The following is a 12,193-nucleotide window of genomic DNA, read 5'->3' as shown; positions in this document are numbered from 1 at the left end:
ATAGACTTCCCAGGAAGTCCTATGAGTCATTTAGTATTAAATAATTGTCCAAATCTAAACAGCAGTGCATTAGATATCTTGATTTTAATTTTCTACACTGCGTCAAACTCTACCAGAAGCGCTGAACCCTACATTACCCTTAATGCAACTAATGGCATCTTTTCCTTTGACCCTTTCTGATTGTAAACTGACCTTAATGTGTAAAATGTCTTATCATTTAATCAGGCATTTTCTATTTGGTATTATCTTACATACAGACTTTAATTGAGTTTACCTTTGTATGTTTAACCTTTACATACAAATGAGTAGTTTTAAGTCATACCATTAAACTTTATTACATACAATAACTGTAATTAAGAGTCCATTATGCCATATAGGTACTATGAAACCTATGATTAGTGTGTTACCGAGGAGAGGCAGAAGCAGTGCCTCGAGGAAATCCTCCCATGATCTATTTGTGAACTAATCGATTTTGACAAGTGTCCATTTCTAATCCCTTATCATGTGATCCATAACAGCCTGTGTTTCACCCGGACTCTCAGAGGGGATTTGCAGCAATAGGGAGCCCAAAAAAAACCCAGTTCAGCTTGTATGGACATTCATGCCATTTTGATCAGTTTGATCTTTGTGGATTTGCACAAAGATCGTCGCGGTGATCGGCTCGATAACCGAGGGCTGACATTTGTAATGTAGAGGGGGGAAGCTTTAAGAGAGTCACCGTTGCATGTGAAGACAGATTATCAGGTTTTTTTAGGGAGCTCAAGAGAAGATTTCCACAATGGGTCAGCGCCTGACCGAGGAGAGTGACCCGGACAAGGAAATCGATGTGGCGGAGCTGCAGGAATGGTACAAAAAATTTGTGGTGGAGTGCCCGAGTGGAACTCTCTTCATGCACGAGTTCAAGGGCTTTTTTGGCGTCGCTGATAACAAGGAGGCCGCAGATTACATTGAAAACATGTTTCGAGCCTTCGACAAGAACGGCGTAAGTACAAACTACAGTTGTGTGGAAGAATAAGAATAAGTATAAGATACAATGAGCAATAGTATTATCATATTTTATCATAGCAATACTATATCATATTATCATATATATTATTATAGCAATACTATGATCATATTTCATCATATTTATAGCAATACTGTTATATTATCATATATTTAACATAGCAATACTATTATCACATTTCATCAAATCATAGCAATACTATTATCATATTTTGTGAAATACTGTTTTATCTTTCTTATATTTTGTGCCTTATTTTTTTTACCTTAAGTTTATTGTAATTCTGTGTTAGGAGGACTGAGCAAATTAAGCTTTTCATTGTATAGAATAACTGTCTGTTATCTGTGCATATGACAGTAAAAACATCTTGAATCTATAAGCCTCTATAAACACATTAATAACTGAGTACATGTGTTGATTGAAATATTCCAATGACCAACATGATTGGTCATTTCTGTTAAGGTTAATTATTGAGCTCATGTTTTTAGAACTGAAGCTCATAGGCGGGGACTCAATTAGTCGATTGACAGAAAATGAATCTGTAAAGATTTTTTTTCAATGTTGTATCTAGTTGGAGTTTCATGAAATGTTAACGCTCTCTCTTCACGCACACAGGACAACACCATCGATTTTCTGGAGTACGTGGCCGCCTTGAACTTAGTCCTGAGGGGTAAACTCGAACACAAGCTCAAATGGACGTTCAAAATGTACGATAAAGATGGAAGCGGGTGCATTGATAAAACAGAGCTTCTTGAAATCGTGGAGGTAATATTTACCACCGTACATCAATAATGTGCAACTATTGATCTGTGAAAGCTGTCAGACACATTTTAAAGAATATTTCAAGATGAATCAGTGCGCTGTAATGAAACGCAGTCGGGGCAAGAAGTGGTCATAACTTACTTCTCCTGTCACTCTCAGTCCATTTATCGACTGAAGAAAGCCTGCCACGGGGAGCTGGATGAAGAATGCAATCTGCTGACCCCAGACCAAGTGGTCGACCGGATATTTGAGCTGGTTGATGAAAATGGAGATGGTGAGTGTTTGTCACAGTTTTCTGGCAGCTTAAAATGCTTCATGCATGATTCAAAAAGCTCTGAGTAATGGCTTTGTGGGGCTTAAACGTAAAAGTGCTTGTGTATATTCAGAAAAGGGCGGGTGAAACTCAGATATACGATCATCTCCTCATCAAATGAATGAATTCAGGAATGGAGAAAGTGTGTAATAGCTGCTGTCCCTCGTCCCTCAGGGGAGCTTTCGCTGGATGAGTTCATCGATGGCGCACGGAGGGACAAGTGGGTGATGAAGATGCTGCAGATGGACGTCAACCCCGGGGACTGGATCAACGAGCGGAGCCGCAGCTCCGTTTCTGAGGAGGGAACATAGACGCCCAAATCTGTCACGTACACACATCGTTCATGTGTGACCAATTATGTTGGGATTTAGATGAATTGTTTCCCATAATGCTATGCTTTGCTTGTAAACGGGCAACCATTTTGTTTATTAAAGTTTTGGGTCAACACTTTTTATTGGCGGCTATGGTTTTGTTTATTTTTTTATACTTGTGTATTTTATAGATACTGCAGAGATAACATTCTTTTTAGTAATACAATGTGCATAAGAGTGATTTAATAGACATAATCAATTTCTGTTGAGATGGAAATAGCACAGGCCAAGGATTCTGCCAGGTACGGTTTCTGTGAAAACATTTTTCTTGTGACAGTGAAATGGTCACTGTAGCTAACTACTGTGAAATATCTGCTGGTGGTTGTTGTACTATACTTTAATAAATGGAAAGCACAGGTTTCTAGATAGAGAATTCACCTAGAAAACAAAAATTATGCCTTGGAATTGGTCAGTATTTGTGGTCAGTAGTGGTCAGTGTAGTTTTTTTCTAAGCAAACAAGGAGACCAATATGGAAAATTATTAAAGCAGCCTTAATATTACATGTCCAGTCAGCATTCAATTGTGACCATACATAGTTGTATTTTCACTCAGTTTGGTGACACTTCAACCGAGAATACACATCTAATAAAACATAATCACATGAGGCTATGCAGGATTTTTAAAAACAAAAAAGACAACATATATTTAGAAAATACAACTGGACATATATCAAAATTAGGGCATATCATTACACGATTTTCAGTTAAACTAATTGTTAATATTTTCTATGAACAAGTTTTTTGTACAAATCGGTAGTCACATGCTGGTCTTCATATATGCTGTTTTTACGAGAATACCGTCAGTAAACCTGGATTTATTCATAAGGTCCCGCCCCTCCACAAAGTCTCGTGTTTTCTCGCGAGAGGACAGACAGCTCTTGTGGCTGCTTCCTCTGCTGCTTCGTGACTAGTGTTCAGAGCTCTCAAAGAGCATTCCGAAACCTTTTATTTGGCATTTAAACGGCCACCTGCAGTCTACGGTTTGTAAGCTATCAGAAACACGTTACTGTCGTGTGACAAAGCTCGCTCACAAGTCTTCCGGCGGTTGTTTTAAATGTGTGTTCAAGACAGCAAAACGACCAACCGCTCAAGCACTCTAATCATTGTTGTCAATGTCGTCTGAACTCGAGAAACCAGTCCACACTGACGACCTTAAGGTAAAGCTTACACTCGGAGAAACAAAATAAATGTGTTCTGTCTTGGCCTTTCATGTGCGCTAAATCCAAACAGTTGGTTCTGACATAAATAGTTTCCCATTTCCCAGACGCCAGTGTTTACTTCTTGTTCTGTCGTTATGCTTCGTTGTCACGCGGCGCAATGTCGCCCCCTCCCGGCCAGGCTCCAGAAGGCAGCTGGTCACCGAGCTATGTCAGCGGGGACCTGTTCTCTTGCCCCCGGGACGACGCGCTGGCCCACTGCATCAGCGAGGACTGCCGCATGGGGGCAGGCATAGCGGTGATGTTCAAGAAGCAGTTCAAAGGGGTAGAGGAGTTAAAGGAGCAGAGTGAGTCGGCCCTTTGTTTTGAATATATATTTAAACAATTTATCAGGAGTGATAATGTCTTGTTTTGGGCTCATTTATTCCAACACAATCGTTTTTGTTCAGCACAGAGGTAGTGTGTTTTGCTTTGTCTTTTAGTGCACAAGTCTCATAAATAACCTAGCTTCATAATATCACATATACTTTATATTCTGTAACAAATTTTCATCCTTTAATGGCTTCACCATGATACAATTTCTGTTTATTTATATAATTCTGCTATTTTAGATAATCTTTTACTTTTATGTTTTACTGTTTACTTGTTTTTAATTTAATTTTACTATGTTTTTCTTGCTGTAATCCTGAAATTTCCCCACTGCGGGACTAAGGATTAAGTTATTTTATATGAAAAAATATTCTTAATGTGTTTTTGTTTTTCTTTTCTTCTTTGAAATATTTGTTCTCTTTGGAATCTTAAGGATCTCCACTAAAATGTAAAGTAAACATTTGCATGTTTTTGTAATGAATTAGTGTGGTTTAAGGACTAAAAAACAATATCTATATGAATATATACCTGGAGTTATTCTGATTTCATGTGAATACTATCTTTTTTTTTACATTTTTAATCTCCAAACAGAAAAGCTGACAGGAGAGTGTGCTGTGTTAAAACGAGACAGACGTTTTGTCTACTATCTGGTAAAGACGTAGCACTTGATTAGAATTGATTACCAAACTCATTGCGACATTAATATTTGTGAATATTACTGACGCTTTCCCTATAATTATATCGCAGATCACAAAGAAGAAGGCCAGCCAAAAGCCCACCTATGACAGCTTGACACAGAGCCTCGAGGATATGAAGTCCCACTGCGTGGTGAACGGAGTAACGAGAATAGCAATGCCTCGGTTTGTACGACGTCTGGTCATTTAGTGATACTTAATCAAAACCAGTTTCAAGCGATAAATGCTAACTCGCTCAACGAATGCATCGCAGATGTGACAAAATGTGCATTTGTCTCTCTCTTCCCGACAGTATTGGTTGTGGCCTGGATCGCCTCCAGTGGACCAAAGTGTCAGAGATACTGGAACAGGTCTTCAAACACACAAACATCTCCATCACCGTCTACAGCCTGCCCGAGAAAGCAGAGACCACTGCGATGAAAGAAAACATGCGCAGATGATAATTGGGAAAAGCTAATTTAAATTAATTACAAGTATATATGCACTATTCTGTATTTTCAACAGCAATCTTGTTCATTCCCAAAAACTAAAATAAATGTTCTTTAAGTAAAAATCTGCCTAACTCTGATGAAATTCCGCGGGTAGAGGACACATTTCTACCGATCGCCTGTAATTCTGCAGCCACCAGTTTTGGGCTATTTGATAGGTGAGGGCCCCTTCGGACACTCGCCGATCTCAAATTGTGGCTAACTCCGGATGATGCTGGGATTTGCTCACCTGTCCCTTCTCCTCACGTGGTGTTCTACACCGGGACATTGAGCCTATATTTGCTCATTCATCCACCAGACAGTCGTGTTGTTGATTAGGCAAACAGAGCGTTTGCATTTCTGTGTGTCTGTCCTGTGACTTCTGGAGTGCTCATTTGTAGGCCTCGCTGGATAGTTGAGGTATTGTGTGATCTATTATGGATCTGCTTGAGCATTGTACTCCAGTGCAGCTGGGATGCATTGGAGGAGTGGCGTGTGGGGTGTGGGGGAACTTGACACCACAGAGAGTCAATCCCACATCCATATCCTCCAAAGGGAAAAGCCTTTCAACACTGAAGTGCTGAAGAAAAAGAGGAGTGCTGATTCTGCACAATCGCAATTTCAAAGCGTTCGTGGGTTTAGATAATCAAACTGAAGGGGGCTTCATTTAAGGATTCCACGACCTGCACTTCAGGTGTGAGCCATTAACATAAACCTCAGCAGCGATGAGATCGTCTGAACGATGAGATCGTCTGAACGGGCTCAGCACGTTCCCGTCTGTGACCCTGCCTCTCTGCTTCGGGGCACCTTCAATAATTCATGAGTAAAAAAAAGGCATTAACTGCTTTACACTGCGGCTGCCTGCTCTCTCTCTCCCCCCCCCCCCTTCCATATATCCATGGTTGGCTGGAAGACTGTACTTCAGCATCACTGCAACCAACCCCCTCTCCTCCTGCTTCTCTTCCTCCTCCTTCTCCCTCCCCATCCCCCTTCTTTGCCTGGCAATTAGACTCCACACTGCAGCAGAGCCACCTCGCTGCGCTGCAGTGAGTGCACGGAATTCTCCCTCCATCCGACCCGCTGTCTCACCTCAGCGAAGCCGCTCTGACTCCATCTAATAGCCCCTCGGGCTCTCTTCCCGTGCAGCTTCTGCTTGTCCCACTGCGGTACACTGGTTCGCCGCCGATGCTCTCACTCCCCCATTCCCACTCTCACTCCTGTGTCTCTCCCACATTCCCCCTCTCCTCCCCCCATCTGTCCTCCATTCCTTTTTTTCCCCTTTGCACGATGCGTATGAAATTGCAGAGCTCAGCATTCTTCTCCACGGGCACTTATGAGGGGAGGAAGGGGGGGGGGGGAGAGATAAAATAAAGAGAGATGAGCTGGGCGGGAGGGTTTCTGTTCTGGTGCACCACACAACTGGCCCCTTCCAATTAAAGAAGAGAGCTTATGTTATTGAAGAGCAGCTTAGCCAATCAGGAGGCAGTGCAGGCAAAGACAGCAGGAGGGAGAAAAAAAAGCAGCAGAGCGAGTGGGCAAGAGGAAGGAGAGAAAAAAAAACTGCGGTGTGTGTGAGTGTGTGTAGTTTTTTTTTTATCCCTCCCCTGAGCAGATCTTTATCAATTTGTGTACTTCGGTCTCGGGGTGCATTTGAATGGGTGTCTGTGTGTGCGTATGTGGCAGAGTTTACAGGAGGACCGGGTAAAGGTGTGTCCAAGAGGGCTGTGATTGACTCCTGACTTATTCATTCTGAAAAAACTGGGAATAAGAGAAAGTAAGAGAAGATTGATTATTTTTCTCTCTATCTCAAAGTGTCTCGGAGCCTGTGGAGAAGGGGAAGAGCTCGGCGTCCAGAGGAGAGCGACCTGCACAAAAGGTAAGCGGCGACGCTTCTCTCACTACTACGAGCATGCTGTTTTTTGGATTTTTTTTTTTTTTTTTTACACTTCTGAAGTTGTTTTTTGTGTTCTTTATTGGGGGATATTCTGGCTTATCTGCCATCTTTCAGTCTTTCACTTTGAAAATCCACATAATGCCATTATTATTATTTTACATTATAACGACTTATAAAGGCAGAGCGAGCGCGAGAGAGAGAGGGAGGGAGGGGGAAGGTTAGTGCGGGACTCCCTGATGCTTCTAGGCAAGTTTCTGTGCACACGGTTCTCTAGTGCTGCAGTATCCCATTACATCGGAGCGGGGCTGCCTCAGCATCCAGCCTCTGTGAGGCAGCACCGTTCATCTCTCTTGTGATTGCTATCTCCCTTTTTTTTTAACTGGTTTGTGTTCCCTTAATGGGATGAAAGTAAAGTTTTGCCCCATATACTGTACATCCAGTGCTCGCCGATAAGCCAAAAGCCAACTGCTCGCGGCCCATTTTTTTAGTTTGGTCGTGCGTGCCCTCATCGTGTGCTTCGGGTGTCATTGTGGGGTTACTTGGATCACAGATTAAAGGGGCTCTGATAGCGTTGGAGCCCGGTGGTGAGTTTTTTTGTTTTGTTTATCCGGTGTTCTGGGACTTCCTTCAGCCTGAGCCTGCAGCAAAAGTAGGCGCTCTGATTGGACGAACCAGACTCACCGACTACAATGTGTACCACAGAAGTGGTGGCGAAAAAACTGTTTTCCCTCACTGGAGTATATATATTTTACATATAGTTCATCAGTATTGTAAAATAAGCTTGAATAAATGACAGTGTAGTTTGTTTGTTTACAGTGAAAGACAGCTGATTCATACAAAACACGTGTTTTTTTTCTCCAGTAATCATTCATTATCAGCTTTATTCGACCACATTCACAGTTGATTTAATACATCCCACCATCTTTTTTTTTTTGGGAGTCTGACCTTCATCATTTGTGAATGAAGATATGATACTGTCCAGCAGTGGGCAGTGTGTGTTTTCTCTCCACAAAATGTCTGTGAGTGCTGGCCTGCTGCAGTATGGGAGGAAATAATGGATGGACTTAGTGTATTTTGTGTGGGCACGCTGTGGAAAAGCGCCTTTTACACAGGACGAGAAGTACAGTGTGTACTGGCGTTTTCATATTCCGGAGCAGTAGGACTAATAATACCTTTCACCCTTGCGTAGTAGACATAAGCGCAAGACAATAATGAAGCCGACCGGACTCACTGATCCTTGTCTCTGGTTTTTAAATCATGTTTAAATTATTCAGCACCGAGTAATATGGAAGGGAATAAGGAGCAGGGCTGGGAAGGAAATGTCAGTCATTTCAGCACCATGGACAGAGCTCCTCTCCAATTGTGTGAAGCCAACCAGGGTTTGGTAAAGAAGGTTGGATGAGAGGTCAAGGCAAAAGCAAATTCTGCTAAAAATGTCAGTCTGGATGACTATACACATGTCAAAGTCCTTATTTGATATGAGAGGATAGCAGTTGGCTGTGCACATCTGGTCTTTTTGCCTTTTCAGTTCAACACACTTTTCATTATTCATGCACCTCTCCTTTTCTAGAACACAGTCCAGCTTGAAGTGCTGAAAACTCGCAGTTCCTAGCTGTTTCCTTAGAAAAAAGGAGAAAAAACTGTGTCCTTCCTGTACTTGTCTTCCTATATTATCTCTATTTGCTCCAGGTGGGAGTGTCACTGCTGTGGTTTTGTTCAACCTTCCTTTTCACTGCACATCCAACTGTGGCATGAAATTGACTGCAGTAGCAAAACTATTGGGGGGGTTTGACACCTTATTACATGGGTCTATCTGGGTGGTAATACACACAATAAGAGGATGATATTATTAAAAGGGCAGAAATGATGCATTTGGTCTGCCGATGCTGGCCTTTAACTCGTTTGGTTTTCCGAAGAAATCAATTTAAAAATAATTGAGGAGGCGCTAAAAGGCAGCGGTGTCATGTTAAGTCATTGAAGAAGGAAAAATGTAAAACATGTGTTGGCTGCCGCCGTTACAGTTCTGACACCCGCTGTCACACGAAGCTTTGTTTCATATCACGGTCGAGAGCGAGCAGGAAAGTGTCTCCGCAGGATGCAGCCGGCATACTGAGAAACTCATTCGGGTAGCAATGATTAGAAACCTCTGCTCGTTAATGGCAAACGGAAATGAGACCCCTCACTGTTCCTGAGATTTAGCCAGCGTGCCTCTTTAAGATGGAAGCAAGTGTCAGAGACGAGGGAGATTTAACCAATCCTAATTGGATAGAACGGCTAGTTTGAACCCCACGGACTCCCCGTGTGCTGCGATTTACCCAAAACTTAAAGTCTAACTCTGTGTTTAAGCAGCGTCTTGAGTCAGCGCAACATAAACAGTTCTGGTCATGTGCGAGAATTTACTTGCAGGATGAGCATTGCTGCTGGGAAACTCACGTTGCCCCTTCACGATTTCTCTTCTTTCCCGTTCTGATAATGTAACTCTTTCGAAGGTTTTGTTGAGTTTTTTGGGGAAAAGCGAGCAGCTGTCGGGCTCGCCATGGCTCACCCTGCGCGTATGACACCCTCCGTCCCAGACTGTGTGACATGGGCGTTTAGTGCGCCCCCTGCAAATGATGGAGCAGGCAACATAGTGGAGCGGCAACGGCTGTCGCTGTGACACGCTACATACAGTTAGCAACAGTCCCCAAACTCTGCATACCAGGAGGAGGAGGAGAGGGGCTGTAAAATAGTGTTGCACCCGTGTTGTTTAGGTTGTGCAGACGACATGCTGCTGGTGTTTAGGATGAGCAGACTCTCTAAGAGAATGACATCGTGATGAATACAGTGAAGTGTCGGAAGAACAGTGTGTGTGTGTGTGTGTGTGTGTTCTCGATAACCAGGAGAAGGGCACTTCATCATACCCGACAAGGAAAGGTTACAGGATGTATTTATGTATTTTCTTCTTCTTTTATTTTACAGAGGGTAGGGTAGTTTCACGATAAGAGACTGTGTTGAAAACCTGGATTGCAGGCAGCTTTTTTAGAGTGAGGAGAAGAGGAAAAGCAATGCGAGGAAAGTGGCGAGGGGGATGAATGTAAGACAAGCGAACCCAAGTAGGGGGCATGAGATAGAGCGAGAGATTGTCAGAGGCAGAGCGAGAGCGGAGGAGAGTGGGTGTGCATCGTGGCGCTACGAGCACTGCAGCACATTGCAGTGCCCAGCCCCCGCTGCGTTCTCTGCTCACCATCCGGTTCCATGCACTGAAAAGACCCCTGCAGCAGCAGCAGCAGCAGCAGGGCTGCACAACACAGAAGGCTGCCCGCTGACGGAGCAGCAACCTCACGAAGAGCCCCCTCCACCCCCCACCCCCCCCACCCCCGTTGTGCATTATGGACATGTCAAGATGCACAGATTATCCTTATTATTCTTTTTTTTTCTCCGTGTGGCAACACGACGTTGGTGTTCAAAAACAGCCCGAGACCTGCGCCTGCCTGCACATTTCTCATGTAGACAGAGGGAGTAGTCGATTCACGCCCCCCCCCCCCCCACCCCCCTCCATCTCCTTGATTATGTAAGCGTATAACACATTCGCTTCACCCGATACCAGCTGAATGATCCCGTCTTCCTTCCCTGGCCCCATGTATTTTTTTTCCCTCATCGGGAACATCTGCCTCGCTGTTTGCTTTTGTTCCAGAGGTATAGCATCTTTGCAAACACGCGCAGACACTTTATTGAGCTTATTGAAATGGCAACAATAGGGAAACAAACAACCACGCAACCCTCAAAATAGCTGACGTGTGTTAGCCTGCGGTTTGACATTATGTTGATGATGCTCTGCGTGGCGAATAACAAACAGTGATCCCGATGGACTGTTGAGACCTTCATCTGCTGTGGCTGCCCACCTTCGAGAGAAACCCCCACCCTCTCTTCACACACACACACACACACACACCATGAATTCAGTTTAAAGTCAGCGTGCATGGAATACATGCATGACTCATGCCTCACACTTAAATTAGATTACTTATCCAGCTTTTGCACGGGCAATCCATACCCACACACACACACACAGATGCAGATGCATCTTAATCACGTGAAAGCTCTAGGAAACCAAGGAGAAGCTTGTTTCTGCTCCATAAACAGTTGCTATGCTTCCGTCACGCTGGCTGCCCAGGAGGAGGGGGGGTGGACAGCTGAAACGTGAGAGCTTCCCTCTTTTTCATGTTCTCCCTTCTGCTTTGCTGATGTAGCTGATTCACGTTGCATAACGTGTGGACTCTCTTTCTCTCTCTCCCTCTCTCTGCTTCCTGTGACAAGGTCTGATTGTGTCTCCCGCCACGTTCAGGAGTAGTTGAGTCAATTACACCTTGCCAGACAGGTGTTTGAACTGTTAAGTGTGTTTGCCGCGGCACATCAGAGCGCGTTTGCTTCTGATTTGCACAGAAATTTAGCACCGTGCTTTGAAAATGATAAGGCAAAAAAAAAAAAAATATGTGTATACATATATATGAGTCACGCTGCGACCAAAAGATTGTCGCAACTATATTGTTAATGTATTCCTTCACACCAAACGGATCAGATGCTCCAAATGATTGTGTTCATCACGTCGCCGGAGAACATGTGCAAGGTATTTTCACGTGCGGGTGCGTTTGATTGAGAGCTGGGGTTATTTCAAAACAAAACAACTGTGTAGTTTTCACATGTGTGGGTTTCTGTCCTCCCTTTGTGAAGAAGCGTGAGATCATCTAACCTTGCAACATATATCGAAACTGGAAATAAATAATTGCTACGGTCATGTCTTTAGACCTTGAAAGAGCACACAGCTAACAAGGTGATGCCCGGAGGACAATGCTGCCTTTGTCTAGTATGGACAGTTGAGAATGTAGCTAAGAAGGGAAAAGAGAGAAATACTGTGTGTGCCCGCGTGTGCATGTGCATGTGCGTGTGTGTGTGTGTGTGTGTGTGTGTGTGTGTGTGTGTGTGTGCGTGTGTGTGTGCGTGTGTGTGCGTGTGTGACAGTTGACAAAGAGAGTGAGAGAAAGCGGCGGAGTATTGTAGTGTGGGTGAGCTGCAGTAGGGATTTGGAGTGCTGCATTGAGCTGCATAATTAATGGTAAGGGGGCGGAGCTAAAGGCGGAGATAACTTGCCGTGAAGAACAAGCCGCTGCAATACTACTATAAAC

General features: G+C 43.7%; 2 protein-coding genes across 3 annotated transcripts in view; both read left to right on the top strand.

Moving 5' to 3' along the window:
• Window positions 1-778: 778 nt before the first annotated feature.
• Window positions 779-2,389, top strand: guca1b (guanylate cyclase activator 1B). Its single transcript, XM_068598312.1, has 4 exons — window positions 779-982; window positions 1,619-1,768; window positions 1,925-2,039; window positions 2,253-2,389. The coding sequence occupies exons 1-4, from the start codon at window positions 779-781 to the stop codon at window positions 2,387-2,389; spliced, it is 606 nt and encodes a 201-aa protein (XP_068454413.1).
• A 930-nt stretch (window positions 2,390-3,319) lies between these two features.
• The window catches only part of oard1 (O-acyl-ADP-ribose deacylase 1), a 46,125-nt gene continuing 37,251 nt past the window's right edge, over window positions 3,320-12,193 (top strand). Inside the window, exons 1-6 of one of the 2 annotated variants that reach the window (XM_068597070.1) lie at window positions 3,320-3,606; window positions 3,788-3,953; window positions 4,567-4,625; window positions 4,723-4,835; window positions 4,963-5,020; window positions 6,950-7,013. In XM_068597070.1, the coding sequence (XP_068453171.1) occupies window positions 3,562-3,606; window positions 3,788-3,953; window positions 4,567-4,625; window positions 4,723-4,835; window positions 4,963-5,020; window positions 6,950-7,013 (505 nt within the window). In that variant the 5' untranslated portion in view covers window positions 3,320-3,561. Of the gene's footprint in view, window positions 3,607-3,787; window positions 3,954-4,566; window positions 4,626-4,722; window positions 4,836-4,962; window positions 5,188-6,949; window positions 7,014-12,193 lie in introns of those variants that run through there. The other variant, XM_068597071.1, reaches the window with a different exon arrangement.

The sequence above is a fragment of the Clinocottus analis genome, unplaced genomic scaffold, assembly GCF_023055335.1.
Source record: "Clinocottus analis isolate CAN_PGR_092001 unplaced genomic scaffold, fCliAna1.0.p SCAF_4, whole genome shotgun sequence".
In the NCBI taxonomy this organism is placed as follows: Eukaryota; Metazoa; Chordata; class Actinopteri; order Perciformes; family Cottidae; genus Clinocottus; species Clinocottus analis.
This window is presented reverse-complemented; position numbering and strand designations above follow the sequence as displayed.

What these genes read in the sequence shown, in the direction of transcription:
- guca1b (XM_068598312.1), top strand. Translation starts at nt 779, where the DNA reads ATGGGTCAGCGCCTGACCGAGGAGAGTGACCCGGACAAGGAAATCGAT. An exon ending in AGCTTCTTGAAATCGTGGAG is followed by an intron (nt 1,769 to 1,924) that starts GTAATATTTACC and finishes TGTCACTCTCAG; the next exon opens with TCCATTTATCGACTGAAGAA. An exon ending in GGTTGATGAAAATGGAGATG is followed by an intron (nt 2,040 to 2,252) that starts GTGAGTGTTTGT and finishes CTCGTCCCTCAG; the next exon opens with GGGAGCTTTCGCTGGATGAG.